Source organism: Kryptolebias marmoratus, linkage group LG19 (genome assembly GCF_001649575.2).
Source record: "Kryptolebias marmoratus isolate JLee-2015 linkage group LG19, ASM164957v2, whole genome shotgun sequence".
NCBI lineage: Eukaryota > Metazoa > Chordata > Actinopteri > Cyprinodontiformes > Rivulidae > Kryptolebias > Kryptolebias marmoratus.
The window spans coordinates 3,512,336-3,528,626 of NC_051448.1; the positions used below are offsets into that span (position 1 = coordinate 3,512,336).

At 37.8% G+C, this 16,291-nt stretch overlaps 1 protein-coding gene across 4 annotated transcripts in view; it reads right to left on the reverse strand.

Moving 5' to 3' along the window:
* tbc1d32 (TBC1 domain family, member 32) overlaps positions 1 to 16,291 on the reverse strand; it is a 70,059-nt gene that overhangs the window by 25,946 nt on the left and 27,822 nt on the right. For all 4 annotated transcript variants that reach the window (XM_017431415.3, XM_025009409.2, XM_025009408.2 and 1 more), the window contains 5 exons: positions 12,522 to 12,644; positions 10,244 to 10,352; positions 5,241 to 5,334; positions 4,887 to 5,012; positions 417 to 494 (listed from right to left, as the gene is read on the reverse strand). In XM_017431415.3, coding sequence (XP_017286904.1) covers positions 417 to 494; positions 4,887 to 5,012; positions 5,241 to 5,334; positions 10,244 to 10,352; positions 12,522 to 12,644 — 530 coding nt within the window. The remainder of the gene's footprint in view (positions 1 to 416; positions 495 to 4,886; positions 5,013 to 5,240; positions 5,335 to 10,243; positions 10,353 to 12,521; positions 12,645 to 16,291) is intronic.

Consider the following 16,291-nt stretch of genomic DNA (forward strand, 5'->3'; position numbering starts at 1 on the left):
GCGTAAGTGGCGCTCTTCTTCTTCTGGTCTTTATTTTAGCAGTAAGGTAGCAAAGCTGCGCTCTTCTTCGTAGACATTGAGTTTGGCTGCAGCTGCACACAGTTGCAGCGCCTCCTACAGGAAACTGGTGGAGCTACGCAGAGAACCACGTCGTTCAAAAGCCTTGTTTTGATTCATGTTTTTATAAAATACACAGCAGAGAAACACTGAGGTCCGGACCTCGGGGTCCTCAGTGGGCGCTGCGGTCCTGTTTCTAAGTTCGAATTAGTTTGACGTTTCCTAAAAGGGAACCGAGCAGAGCAACATGTAAAGTTTCCTGCTCAGTTCACTGAACCACCTAGAGGCCTTTAGATATTTTTTGTTTGACAACATTGTCAAGAAAAAATTAAAAGAAAGAGACGGTGTTCTCCACAGACCTTTGTATAGAGCCGGAGAGAAGAAGCTCTCAGAGTTGGACAGATGAGCCACAACGTTCTCCAGAAGGTCAACCAGCACTGCAGAGAAAAATCACAGAAACTGCTGTAACTACCATCAGTACTGCGTTCAAAGAAATGCTTTTACTTAAAATATTATACATGTTTTAGGCTAAGCTGTAAACAAACAAACAAAAAAATCAACTTTGGGTCTTATTCAATAAATGATTGTGCAGCTTTTCCACCAATAAGAGCAAACCAGAGACTGAACGTCTACAACTAATTAACTGGAGTCAATCCAATTCAGGATGGTTGGTACAGCTAATAGGCTAAAACTCAGTCAAATTTACAATTATTATGCTAAGATTTGGTAAGGTAGTAGGTGAGAATTGATTAGTTGAGTCACTTATAACACACTTCAAGCCTCTTGTGATATTGTATGAAATCGGGCATAAAGGAAAACGAACAAACGGCTACAACTCAGTCAAACTCAGACAACTCTTGTCCCCACATTCTAACAAATTTTCAATCCGTGCACATAAACACAACACCAAAATAGAGAAAGAACATTCTTAGTTTGGCTAAAGATTCCCCCAAAGCTCGCTTTTTTCGATACCATTTAAAGTTTCCTTTCAGTTAATATTTCAGCACACGATTAAAGCGTGTAAGCTCCAGATTGGTTTGAGTTTCTGGGACTCAAATTAAAGGTGTTCCTGTGTAAAATAAGCTGCTACATCATCGTTTCTGAATAAGCTTCATGTCCAAACGGATCCAGCAGAAACTTTGGAAAGCTGTTTTCAAAAATATTAGTTTTTCCCTCATCAGAACCTCAGTTTGTGTGTGTGTGAATGCAGCAGGAAATCCCAGTTCTTAACAATATCCAGAGTGGTGTGTATGGGGCCTTATTTAGATTAGTTAATGGTTTAACAAAAGGTGCAAAAGGTGCCAGATTCGATGCACGTAGCATGAAATATTTACAGCAACTCAACTCTACAAAATAAGAGTCTGAATGTATATTTCCATGCCTCTTCCACTGTCTCGTCTGTTGTAAATGATCTCAGTCAAAAATAATAATGTTTTACAGTTGTTGTATTAAGTTAATTCAAAACCTTAGTGTTTTAATGATTATAGAGTTTTTTAACAGTTACAGCTCCACATCCAGAGGTAAATAAACAGAGCAATTAGGTCAAGATTTAGTTATTTTTAACTCTGACACCATCACAAACTATTACAGTACATGTTTGTTCTGGGTTTATGTGATAATTATACAGTTTAATACATTATTTTTACTTCCAAAACCTCTTTTTACTTCTTTTACAGTCTGAATCTGTGTGTTTAAAATCATCTCCACCACTTATTGACTCAGAAATCCCATTTTAAATGTGATTTCTCCCACACAGAGTGAGATGTTGTCGCAGTTTGGAGAAATTCTGAGCTTTTCCACATGATTCCTTTAGACTTGGCGCTCGCTGTCAGAGATCATTTTTCCCCTTTCTCGCATTTGGGGTAGAAAGTCAGACTTGGATTAAAGCAAAACAAATGCAATCTAACACAAAAAGACTACAAATTGCTCACACCTGTTAAACTGAATGGGCATGTTTGAGCCGGCATATCATTAGTGCCATTTGCTTCATGAATCAGATGCCGACACAGAGCTAATAGAGCAGATGCACACGACGAGCAATATTTGGAGCTAAAAAGCAGGCGCGGTTTATTCTTAGAGAATCAGGCCCTTTGTTTTGTATTCTAAGCAGCAGCTGTAAGGATAGTTTCTATGTAAACCAAACAGGAGCTGAGCTATCACTGCATTACTGGCTTCTGAAAAGGAAAAATGCAAATAAAACATATTTAGAATATATACAGTTTAACAATGCAGCATTACATTACAAAGCATGTTCAGCAATGTGCATTCAGTCGGCTTTGCAAGCATCCACTTATCAATTTGCAGCTTCAGTGCCCCCAACTGTCCCTGAGTAAACCCTGTCTGCTTTGCTATTACAGTCATAGATCATACTGCTGCATAACAAAACCCCCCACAGCTACTGAAGATCGGAAGGGAAGACGTGCTGATGGGGAATCCACAGATCACACCACAGCAGCAGCTGAGGAGCGTAACTCAGCCGGCGGAAAGAGGCAACCATCTCTGCATCCTCTCGTTTTTGATCATTTAAGCCAGCGGGATCCGTTTGGTGTGGTATTTTTGGAACCAGAGTCTGTGCACTAGCAGTACAGGGCTTTAAGTCCCGCCTACAATCATGGCGTCACATAAGCTTCCTTTTGAAACGACTACACGCGTTAGATAAATAAATATTTGAACATGCAGCAGCAAGGTAAGAACTCTGTGAGGCAGCATCTGAAAACAATATTTGAAGTGTATTTTTTAATAAGGGCAATGTCCTGTTTGTTTACACGGAGGAGGAGGGGCTTAACACTTATGTTGGAAGCAGCCGACAGGGAAGCTGGTCCCAGTCCAGCTTCAGCTTCCGGGTTCTGGTCCGAGGTCTACCTGTATTTACAGTTTGTGGTCGGGACATGCTGATTACTGCAGTTATGACTTTCTGAAATGTTTAAGATTGTTTTAATATTTCTTAGCAGTGCTCAATAAAAAGTCACAATTATAAATGTGATGAACAGAATTTATATCTGAAGAGCACTTCAGAGTGGCTAACTTGGATGTTGTAGCAAATAATAAATGGAGTTAACCGTAAGCCATTTTTAGGCAGGAAAGAAAAGAAAACTAATGCACAATTTAAAAGAACAGAAAAGGTTTTTAGGGGTTAATATATCATTGCAGCTGCAATGTGAATTATACTTCCTGTCATCCTGCTGATAGCTTCAAATGCCTCTTTGAATCTTTCAAAATTGTCTTATTTACGTATTTATTCGACACGGCTGCAGGTGCATTTTGTTCCAACATATATAAATATACATATTGAGGTTATTGTGAGATATTTTGTAAACACAAAAAGGCATAATTATGATCATTTCCCTGGCTGTCAGTGGAGAAGACAGGAGGCTGATGATCATAACCACAAGCCGGATTCACTGAGTGATTCTGAACACGACTGAATATCATTGATATGCTGCTGCAGCAGACTAATTATTGAATCAATAAGCTGACAAGAGCGTGAGGTATTGAACATGAAACGGCTCAAACATTAAGGAGGTTTTTTTGATGAAGAGATGGTATAGTCAATCATTTGTGTCTTCTAGCTAATTAGAATATGAAGAACTAGAAAAAATAAAGTAAATTATCTCAGAAATTTGGTTATTTTTGCAGTCAGCTCATAAATGTAACAATTTTCTTTTATTGAGCGTTTCTTAAAAAAGAAAATGCTCGATTTTGTGTAGTTAATGACATCCCAAACAAAACTGGATTTCTACAGCTGAGGGGAGCTTAAAACATAATGAATCTTGATCGTCTTCCAGTGAAAAGCATCAAATGAGCCTCATAGAGCGGAGTGGGTCCTTTTGTAGGCAATTTCAACAGTGTACTGATGAAAGGAAGTAATCAGATTCTCAGCCCTGCTTCGTTTAAAAGTATTTTTGTCTTTCTTCAATCACAGCTATTTACTCCTATATGAGAGGAGTAAGCGTCGGAGCACTTTAAAGCGTCAGTCAATGACAATGATGACACAGGCTCCAGCTTTCTGTAGGGGTGGGAGAGAAGGTAGGTGGTACAGTTGCATTAAAATAAGACATCAGCAAATTATAGAGTAAAACACACAATTATTTAGTGCGTTTTAATATATATATGTAAGGATTTAGTTCTAGTAAATGTGCCTGAATGATTTACACACCTCATAGGAATGTAATAACGAGTTGAAGTTCAAGAAGCTGACCCGTTTGACTTTATTAAGCCGCATAAAGACATGGAAGTGGACTCATTCCTGCTGCCCATTTGTTATCATCAAACCGATCCATGTGTAGGAGGAGCTTTCATCGTTTCATCGGCCTCATTCATCACTTCTGCAACTCGAACGTGTCGTGGGATTAATGGAATCAGAAGATGATCGAGCAGTCAAGAGCAAAATCTGAACCCTAAATGTAAGAAAAGTGTCCTGCAAGGATCTCAGGGATGCAGCTGATAGTTTTCCTTCGTTTCTACATAAAACTATGGAGAATAAACTGCCCTATTTGGAGTAATGTTTAGGGACATTACTGAGGTTTATCTTTGACCATCACAAGTCAAATGTAATTTAGTTTCTCATACAGAAAAACACAATGGTTAAATAAATTAAAGGTGCTCTCTGTGAGGCTGAATCTGTAATAGATTCTGTTTTTTATGCTCATTCTTCATAAAGGTTTGTTTCAAAGCTACTTGGCAATTTTATGTAAATAAGACCGAACGAATGGCTGCAGAAATAAACACTGAGGGCAAATTCATTTATATTATCTATGCTTTAAAGCCCATAAATTACTAATGGGTAATAAGTCTCAGCTAAATGACACCCAAGAGGTTCAGTAACTTACCCTTTCCAGTTAGAGTGTTCGGTTTTGACATCATGGCTTTGCAGTAATGTTTTTTGCAGATCTCCAACCAACTCTCCTCACTCTTTGGTTCTCTTGACGAAGCCAGAAATTTGCTGATCTCACAGTCTAAAGATCAGGAAAAAGGTAAAAATAAGTAAACTCCCTTTCACTTGTAAAGGTTTTATGTATCAAGAGTCAGAATGTAATTAAAATAAATAAATAAACTGATCCTTACGAAGTCTTAAAACTGGGTAAATAAGACAAATTCAACTTATTCATATTTATTTAGCAAAAATTAAGCTAAAAATGCAGAAGCAGCATTTAAAAAAAATTAAAAAAATCTGTTTTTCCTACCTTGTGAGTTATTGTGGGAGTCCTGTGAGTTCAACATGTAGCAGAGAGGTGGAGGAAAGCGTAAAAACATCGGCCAGGGGTAAGGATGTTCTCCCTGCATCAGACAGACGTTCACATTTTTATAATGTCACAAACACACGAGTAAAACAGGATCCTTCTCATTTGCATCATTTCCTTTGATTTATTTCTTCACTGCTCTGGTTAGATACATGTTAGAGCTGTTTTCTGTTTCATTTTTAAAAACTGGGAACAGATAAGTGCAGCAAAGCAGACGATTACTTCATTACTGAGCAGCTCCTTCCTGCTAATAGCTGGTAAGTGTTTATACTGTTTACACGTTCCTTTCTTTCTTTGTGACCCACAGCTTCTCATTTTTCATGTCAGGGGTTAGTTTTTGCTTTTCAGTCAGCTCAGCGTGACTCAGCAAAATATGTTTTTAGTGACAATGAAGTTAAAAAGTGAGGTTATTATCTGAAGATGTGATTCTCTGAGAGCTGAAAAAACAACACGTATGCAGGGAAAGCATCGATGGTTGCATAAATACATACGTTATGATGTAAGCAGCATCACATCTTGAATAACTTCACCTTTTTCCTATTATTTTATTAAATAAATATTTGCTCCTTTTCAAACGGTTCTTTTTTTTCTCTAAGAGGAAAGATTATTCCTATTCTAATGGTCTATTAAGACTTGTTATCACTGTATCAACCTCAAATATTTCCTCTTATATGAAAGTTTGTATCTAGTATACTAAAGACTTGTTATTATTATCAATATCAGTATATCAACTGTTCTGTTAGCTAGAATTGTTTTTGATTAGTAGTCTTGATATTTTTAAAATGTTTCCTCTTTTAGCTTACACATCACTGAGCGATTTCAACATATATTACAGACCTGTTATTGTTATATCTGTTATAATTATACTTTTATTTCTGTATTTCTGTATCTGTAAATGCTTCCTCTTAGAGCAGGTTTGTCAAACCCAGTGACGCAAGGGGGCCAAAATTAAACATTTGGTCCTAGCCTAGGGCCAATCACGATCAATATTTATTAAAAATTACGTAAATTAACCTTGGTTTTAGATGTATTATGTCAAATCATTCATATAGAAATATCAATGACCTTCTCCCAGTTAGAGAGAAAACTTCACTAATTAGACTCAGTTTCTTTAAGCAAAATAAGAATCAGAGACTTGATCTGTCCCAGACTAGAGGGCCGGATCTGGCCCGCGGGCCTTGAGTTTGACACGTGTGTCATAGAGGAAAGTTTATTCATGCTTAAATGGTCTATGTCAGAAGTATTATACATTAAAGACCTGTTATTGTTATATTAACCCTACTCTGTTATAGTCATACCAATCTTACTATAAGCTAAAATTACCTGATTGATGTTTTTATTTCTGTATTTGATTCCGCACCTGGTTGTTGTTTCTGTGTTGTAAAGCACTCTGAATCGCCTTGTTGCTGAAAAGTGATATATAAATAAATTTCACTTCACTTCACTTTTTAAAAATTGTTGTTGACACCATAAACGAAACTAAAATAATAGAAGTGGGCGTTTTTTAAGGGGTTCTGGACAGCATTGGGACAGATCACCTGTCAGTCACAGAGCTGATAATTAGAAACATTTACGCTCAGTTTAAACAAACATGCCTGAATTTTACAGACAGGACACCTGTGTGAAGAAAGAGAGCCGTTTCCATCACCAAACCAGCGTAAATAGAACTATAGAAAATATAGAATAAAATATTAATTAAAGGCATTTGCACCAGATGAAAAATAGTTGTTTCTCAGCAGCTGTCTGTTCCCACACACAGTTACCAGCAGGAGATATTTTTATTTATTTATTTATTTGTCTAAGATGCTTTCTTGCTAGTAAAAATGTTGGGTTTGGGTACCGTGCACGGAGACAAGGCACGACGCAGGCGTACGCTGGGGAATTTTCAGTGTTTTGTTTACAGCACATCAAGAAAGGCAGATAAGGCCTCCTGCCTAAATGATAACTGTTATTTTATATATATCTTCTCAGAGGAACAAAACAGAAAGCAAAAAGCAAATCTCTGAGAGAAAAAAAACTAACTATTGTCACAGTAAATTATAGGAATTATCTTTGTAATCACACATGGTCTTCTTCAAACATTCAAACTTCTTGTTATTCAGAGGTTTGCAGCCTTATGGACATTTTAGATTTATATATGGACCCACAGAAAAGCGTTAGAAATATTTGGAGCTGCAGTAAATCTGGGAAAAAGCTTCTGTTTGTCTCTGAAAATGCTTTAAATCTATAAATAGCAGAGTTACACATAAGCTATACCAAATATATTATATTAATTAGACACACAAAGCTTTCAGTTTATATTTAAATTAAGTGTTTCTGTCTTATTTCATGCACAGGGAAAATAAAACTGATTCTTTAACCTATAAGACATTACCTTTCCAGATACTTTCTCTATTTTATTTGTTTAAAAAAAAAAAGCTTTTTATGACACACACAATTAAAAAAATGGCTGTAATAACTCCTGTTTTAACAGTCACGTCTATCCAGGAGTGGATTATTTTAATTTGTTTTGCTGACTCTACATAAATTTAACAGGAAACATGAAAAGGATTCTGTAACTAATTTACACTCTCCTCTTTCGAAATCCCTTTTATGTAATTTCCTTGACCTCAGCATGAATTACTTCCTGGTTTGGATTCAGCATAAACAACACCTAAATAATTGATATCAATCCCATAACATGCTGAATAAATAAAAACAATGACGGAGGCAGTCCTGGTATCCAGTGAGACGCTTTCGTTCTGTAATTGCCAATAATGCAAGTGCAGAATGGAAAACAGTGTTAATCAAAAAGCGTGAAGCGAAGGATTAAAGACGAACCATTTGGTCAAATAAATACTGAAAAACAGGAGCAATGGCAGTTTGTTTCATCAAAAAGGTTTTTACACTTTAATCTGACAGGAAAACAAACTACGGACATCCAACCGACAGTCAAAGATCTGTCTGTAGTAAGATTTTAAAAAATAAAATAAAATAAATCACTGGTTGTAAAGTGTTTGTGCCAACAGCTTTAAAAAAAATACATGTCCTATACTTCACTGAGACATCAGAGTTAAATAGACACAAAAACCTTCTTATTTCAGCTGCTTCCTTTAAGTTAGCGTCTCACCGGGCTGCGACAAGTTGACAAATGTCTCTAAAGCATCTCCAAACATTCGTGGTGCTTCTCAATCTCCTCACAGTCTCTGAGTCATGCAATCGTGTCCCTTGAGTTTTGAACATGGTCAGAAAATTATTGCAACTAATATTCTCTTAAATTAGTCACGGCAGGCATCTAGAGCTGCGATGAAAGCTCTGCTCCGACAGAAAAAGAGGCTGCAGGTCTTAAAAACCACACTGGTCCAAATCTGCTTATCTTCATTTCAAAAACTGTACTTTAGTAGATTTAATCGTAAAAACATGAGTTCAGCAGTTACGGTGGGAACAAACCAATCCGATGTGGGCGCAGGTGGGCAACAAAATAATGTGCACGGCCTAAAATGTAATTTTAAAACCCGTGCACACAAGAAGAAGCCATGATTTTCAAAAATTGGACATTCAAATAATGGCTGCACAGCTCACTGCTCACAAACACTCAGGATTCAAAGAGGCTGCAACAGAAAATGCTTATTTTTTGCAATTTTGAGTTCCTAACTAGTCTCCAACAGTCACAGCCACTAAGGTACTCCCCTTTAAGGGTCGCCACAGCAACTCATCCGCCTCAATCTCACCCTTTCCCAGCATCCTCTTCTGTCACACCAACCCTCTGCATTTCCTCCTCCACTATACCTACAACTCTTCTGTGATCTTTTCTGGCAGCTCCATATTTAGCATCTTTTGTGCAGTATATTCTCCATCCCTCCCCTGCACATGTCCCAAACCATCTCAGCCTCTCCTCTCTAACCTGATCTGTCCCTCTGATATTTTCTAATCCTGTCCATTTTGGTTACTTCTGATAAAAATGCTCTGCCTTCTTGCCATTTTATTAGTGCCACTATCTGAACCGTATTGTTATGGAAAATAAGATTCGGTGGAAGGGTGTTCTGAGATGTCCTCATTAGCTGGAGCAGCACTGTCATGTGTGGAGCATGTCTACACAGTTTGTTGTTAGATCAACCTGCCGGCTTCCAGCGCAGACCAAACTGCTGCTGGCTTTGGATTATTTCCCCTAATTCGCTTCTTTTAAAGACACTGTCTTACCAATTCTGCTGCTTGGAATCGTCTCATTCCTGGGATTCTTTTCTACTTGACATTCCTTTTGTAATGAATAGATAAAAATCAGCAAGATGGGTCATCATGTCTCCTTTTCTTTCTCTGCTATGACACACACATCATATCAGGTCCATCTTGTAAAACTCCAAAAATATCAACTAAAATTGATGTCGATGTTGTATGACTTCACAACAAGTTGCAGTTTATCTTCTTTCCAAAAAATCAGCCGGAAGAGAGATTTTTACAACATGATGAAGCTACACTGGAGCTGAAGGATTGAGATGTATGATTTTTTTATTCATAGATGAAAAAGTATGTTTTGATGTCATGACCCCCACCAAAGAAAACGGTTGTGTCAAATTTTAGGAAAATGCGTTTAAGTTTTGAGGCACATCACGTACAAACAAAGCAAAGTAGCTGGATTGTGTCAAAACCAAAAGAAGACCCATCTTGCCGGTCATTTGCTCGTAGCTCGTTTAGTTTGAACTAATCGTTGTCTTATAACAACTAAAAGAAGTTTGACCCTTACTGGGCTGAAGGAAGAGTAAAGGCAGAAAGAAATCTATCTTCTATAAACTGATTAGTTGAAGTCAAGTCAAGATAAACAACGAGGGGCAGTTAATTCATCCCTGACCATTTTCAATCCGGTCACTGGTCGTTCTGAGCGATAACTCGTTGAACACGTCACGCTTGTGATTGTCATCGGAAGTACGGTGTAATCTGGTGAAGTTTGAGAAATCAAAAACAGAGCTGACCTCCTGCAGGCGTCGAGAAGGAAGCTTCCTCTCCGACGGACCTCCAACCACATTAACTCGAACCAACACATGATTCCTCTCGACCGACAAACTGTCTATGATTATCGCCCTTTGAAGAAGAGAGAGAAGAAGATTATCTTATTAACCTTTATTTTTCACAGACGACGCATGAAGATTAGGAAACGCTTAATAAAAAAAAAGTTAAAGAAAAGTGAAAGTGTGAAAACAGATAATACTGGACTTTTTCCTCATTACAGAAGCCGATGACCTTCATAAGACAATATTAAAAAAGGGAAATGACTTGGATCTATATGTGGAAATGGATATGCAGTAATAGGAATATTTTCTGATGACAAGGTCAACAATATTAAAACGGTACTAAGACTATTCAGTTTCTTAACTATCAAGTGACATAAAAGCCTTCCTACTAAATCTGGAGCTTCTAAATTACTACAACTGTGTCACTGATTATGAGAAGGTTAAAAAAAAGAGAGAAGGGTTGTCAGAATTTCAGATAAGGTCAGAACATTTCCAATTACAAAGGTACTTTAGGACTGAAAGGCATCAGTTCTTATAGCGGGGGCAATTTGGACTTGAAATCAAAGAGACCATTTTCTTGTACAGTTCTCTTTCCTGTCACAAAATGTTACTTACAAAGAAAATTCATGACTCAAATGGTTTGGTGTCATCAGTGTAAAAAATAATGTCAAACAGAGAATAAGCAGCTGGTCAGGGAGAGAATTACTGCAAAAAATACAGGCTAGAATGGAAAATAAAAGTAGATGGCAGTGATGATAGGGAGAATATCAGAAGAGGAGAGGGTAGGAATCGGAAGAATAAAGGAGCAAGTCATCTTCCTCCAGAGCAGAGCCAGCACTCAGACACAGATTGTGAGTGGGCATTTCAGGGCCATTTCCATTCGTAAACACAAGTGTCTGCCATTACCAGCAGAAAGGTGGTCTCAAACACACGCTTTCAGAAATGGGCTTTTCACTTTCTCTATGCTTTATTCCTTTATGATTAACTATTTGTTTATGATTACATTTAGATGTTCTGTCACATCAAAATGATACACAAAAAAAAATCCTTTACTGAGTGAGCGTGAAATAATAAAACTAAACTACTGACACTTCTGAAAGAATAAAATGAATCAGTGTATGGTTCGTTCCTTGATTTTTTCGTTTCAAAAGAAAATTGCAAAAACAAAACAAGCATGAAACTGAAAAGGTTACGTGCCGGGAGTTCAGGTCTTCATTTCCGGTTCCGCCATAAAGTCCAGTTGAATCAACAACAAAATAAAAGCTTGTCTTTGGTTTAACCATTGCAGTTAAAAAAACAAAAAAACGTACCCCTTTTTTATTATTGCAATTGCCGTTTTTCTAATTTCGTTTTAAAAATGAAAAAACAAAAAAACGCATGCTTGTTTTGTTTTTGCAATTTTATTTTGAAACAAAAAAACCAAAGAAGGAACCGTACACGGATTAAAATGACTTCCCTTGAGTTTGTTCTGGTTTGACTACAATAAACCGCTAAAGACGGGAGACACGAGCTGAAACCTTTAGAAAACCTACAAGTATTAATTTGACCTTTTCAGTGAGCCTGCTGAACATTTTACTGTGCTCTTTTTGAAGCCAAACTAAATGTTTTATACATCTAAAACACACATGTCAAACTCAAGGCCCGCGGGCCAGATCCGGACTTCTATAACATTTCATCCGGCCCTCTAGTCTGGTTCAGATCGAGTCTCTGATTCTTATTTTGCTTAAAAAAACTGAGCCTAATTAGTGAAGTTTTCTCTTGACAGTGACTTAGAAGCCAACAATATATAGTTTTAATTTCTGTATGATCAGGTTTTTAACGTTTTAATGTTAAAAACTTCATTTAAAAGCTGAGTGAGGCGTAAGAAATGACTGCTAATGATGAGCTTTTTGAAGTTTGATCTATTTGTCTGTGTTTGTATGTTTGCTCTAAATTCTGTATAATCTGTAACTGGGAAAAGGTCATTTATATTTCTATATGAATGATTTGACATAATGCATCTGAAAACAAGGTTAATTTATGTCATTTTTAATAAATATTGATCGTGATTGGCCCTTGGCTAGGACCAAATTTTTAATTTTGGCCCCCTTACGTCACTGGGTTTGACCCCCCTGAGCTAAAATTTCAGTATAAAGACAGCATTACTCTATTTTTTTTACTCATGCAGAAAACTGATTATAAACAATAAAACCCATCTTCCCAACAATAAATTTCCCAGGTGTTTGTTGTGCCTTCATACCCCTCGGTGGAGTCTGGGTCGGGCACATTCTCCCTCTGACCCTGCAGCAGCACGGAGCAGATGTTATATTGGCTCTCCAGCAGCAGGAAGGAGTCCAGACAGCAGCAGAGCACACTGAGCAGTCTGCAGCAATGGACACAAAAACAAACAAGCAAAAACAAAGACATCAGATTACAGAGCAGACTGGCGGGCTGAGATACTGTAGCAGAACAGCACTACGGAGAATTGTAAGCCTTAATTTAGTACATACTGCACTGCAGGGTAGAACCACAAAGGCAAAGACCACATTTGGACTCCCCCACCCTTCTGTATGCAAGCACTAGGTCAGCCAACAATTCTTCCACACCAGCTTGTCAAAACCAATTGAAAGCTTTGTTAAGTAGGAACCCTTTGGGAAAACTTTCATGCTTCGTTTTCAGTTGCTGGTAATGACACCAGGCTCCAACAGGTAGATAAGCTCCAGCAGCGTTTTTAAATATTAAAGTCGCAGGAAAAGAAGGAGAAGAAGAAAAAAAAACTGCGAAGCAAAGCAAGCCCTGTGGTTTAGACCAGCATCCTTGACTTGTAGAGATTAAACTTGTGTTATAAATATTAAACACTCTGCCCCCTCTTATCTGGCTGACTTGCTTTAGCCTTTTACTGTCATTTTGTGTGATCAAATATAGAAAGATTACAGCGTATTCTCGCTTTGTGAGACTGTACCGTTGTATTTCTGTGGCTATGAAGCCCATTGTGACCTGGGATGTTTGGGCCGAGTTAAATGTTGCCTTAACTTGACTCAACATTTTTACTTCTATAGACTGTACATAGTATCATTTAACATAAATAGTACTACTAGTTCAGTTTAGACGCAACAAATGTAGTCAACAGTGTAAAAAACATTTCTCCTCTTTGCACCACAGTTTGTTTTATTTTTACTTCATTGCATGCTACTAAGAAATACTGAAGACGTGGAGCATACGCCACAAATCTGTAGTTAATATGTGCAGTCTTTCCAGACTAGCAGTTTGGTAAATGGTCCTGCATATTCCATTTTAAGCATCACTATCTTCTTAATAAAAGGTTCATATGAGAATTATATCTATGCTGTAAGTGTAAAAGTTTCAGTGTGCAAGAACAAGCTCTTCTTTAAACATCTAGAAGGAGATATTAGGTCAGCATGGCCTATAACCTGCAAGTTAATAGTAAAAAAGTCCATATCCATGAGATGTGACACATTTTTAAAATAGGACAAAGACTGAGACTGCAGGTAAGGGAAGCACAAATGCTGTACTGTAAGATGTGCAAAAATAAAGTCTGGCATTGTGCTGCTAATAGAGCCACAGTCCTCCTGGGAAAGGATGGTGCCTTGATGTTAGCATATGTCTCCTCAAACGTCCAGCAGATCCCTCTGCATCACTGGGATCTCCATGCATATGCAGTGAGCGCTGCTGGAAGCAGAGGAGCATCACAGATGTTGGCATTTGCATCTTTTGTCTTGATGGTGTCGTCTATAGCAGGCAGAACCCAGCATCACTTTCTAAAAGTAGAGCTGAAACACGGACTCATCTGACAACAGAACGCATCGAAAAAATACAACTTGGAGGTGATTCTGCACTGAATTTCTCCGTGCATTAAACAGATTCAGCTTGAATTTCTGGATATACCAACAGACTGTTGAATTTCAATGTTTTCAAATCTAAAATTAAGCCCATGTGGCCATTAAGAGGACACTAGTATGATGATTTATTGTGCAGTTTCACAGAAGGACTCAAAGGTCATTAATTCAGTAGTTTATCATTTTGTGTAAAACAAAGATTTCCCAAACTTTCTTAATGTTTTCACCATTTTATTCACCGTTCATGCAAAAAAAGCCTAATTTTTTACTGTTTTTTCCAGGAGAATTTTAAGAAAATTGACAGACTTCTTTGGAAGAACAGCCTTCTTTTAGTAATTTTTTTTTAGAAATTAATCCTGACACCTTCAGGGTCACAAAGTATTCATGTTTCTTCTTCAACAATCTTATTCTATATACATTGCTCTAACCATTGTCCCAACTATTTTCAGATTCTAGACATTTTATTGCTCCAAATCTTATCAAACTGTTTAAAACAGAAAAATCCCTCTTTTGTATTTTATCCATCCATCCTGCTTCTCTCTTCCGGGTCCCTTTTTTGTTCTTGTGCCTGTTAAATGAAATGTTTATGCGTGTTCATACCGATGGAAAGCAGCAGCAGTAAGCCATGTATGTTGTTTGCCAGGTCGTGTGTGTGTGTGTGGAGAGTTTTAGTTCTCTCCTTTTAAACAGTTGCTCAGTTTTTCATGTGCCAGACAGTCACTGACTTCTTTCTGACTGACAACTCGACTCACTTTCCCTGACAGCAGCACAGCGAGAGGCTGAGAGTTTGTTGGGCTTTTTCACCTCCTGTAAGAACCAAGACTAGTTCCCTTTTTGCAAACAGATGGGATGAGGAATTCATTTAAGAATGAAGACACAGCTTTATATGATATTTTCCCCCCCATATTAATTTTCACTAAATTACCGGACAGAGACACATGCCACCTGCAAAAACTCTGTTGTGCAGTTGTCTCAGGATATCAAAAACATACAAAAATGATGCGTTTAAATTCTCTGGTGTGCAAAGTCATGTGTGAGAATGAAGAAATCACACCTGACATGTCTCTTACCACACTAGTAAGTCAAGTTTGAAACTATACATCTTTTGCCCTCTTAGATAAACTGGTACCTTTGCTCTGACAGCTGTATCGATAAGCGATTTTGACTTTATAAATCTTTCATTCATTATCCCTCCAGCAGACTTTTCTGTCGTCAGGCTCTGGTGGTAAGAATGTCTCACCTCATGCTCAATAGGAAATATGACGTTTTGCCTGCAAGGGATTACATCACTTCAAATTCACAATCATAAAAAGCACAAATCGTAAAAATGGCACGACCAAACTGCATAGATACTAAATTTTAGTTTATTAAAGTAACAAAACAAAATGATTAAGTGAAGCAGCAGAAAATCTCCAAACTGCTTTAACATTGTTTCAAACTTTTACCACTTTCTGCTCGAGTCAGTTGAGGTTTTTTTCCTCCCCCCCCTTACAGGAAAATGAATCTAATTTAGGAGCTTGGCATGTTAATTATGCTGAACAAGACTGATCGTTTTATTTAAAGTTAAAATATATGCATGAATTAAACCAAGCATTTATAACAGATGATTAATTTCTTGATGGTGTGTCCACATTCATCACAAGATCCATGTAGGAACCAGTTAGGGGGAACCAGGAGGAACGCGCGTTCCAGTCACGCTCTGAGAATATGCGAATGTTTACCCTGTTTGTGTTTCTTGTGTTATGTCAAAAGAATAAATCATGTACATGTATGTGCCAACGGAAACACTGCATGAATACATTTATTAATTTAACAATTCTCCAAATGTGGACAGCAAAACCACATGTTTGTGATGATAAATAAGCATTAAAACCTCTCACAACTAAAAACTATTCATAAAAATGATTATCTGAGATGATCATAGGCACCAAAACCATTTTTATTTTACTGATGAGGAGACCCTAACCCTAGCCCAGGGCCAAAAGGCCCTAACCCCTTAAACCCCGAGGAGACCCTAACCCTAGCCCAGGGCCAAAAGGACCTAACCCCTCAAATCCTGAGGAGACCCTAACCCTAGCCCAGGGCCAAAAGGCCCTAACCCCTCAAACCCTGAGGAGACCCTAACCCTAGCCCAGGGCCAAAAGGACCTAACCCCTCAAACCCTGAGGAGACC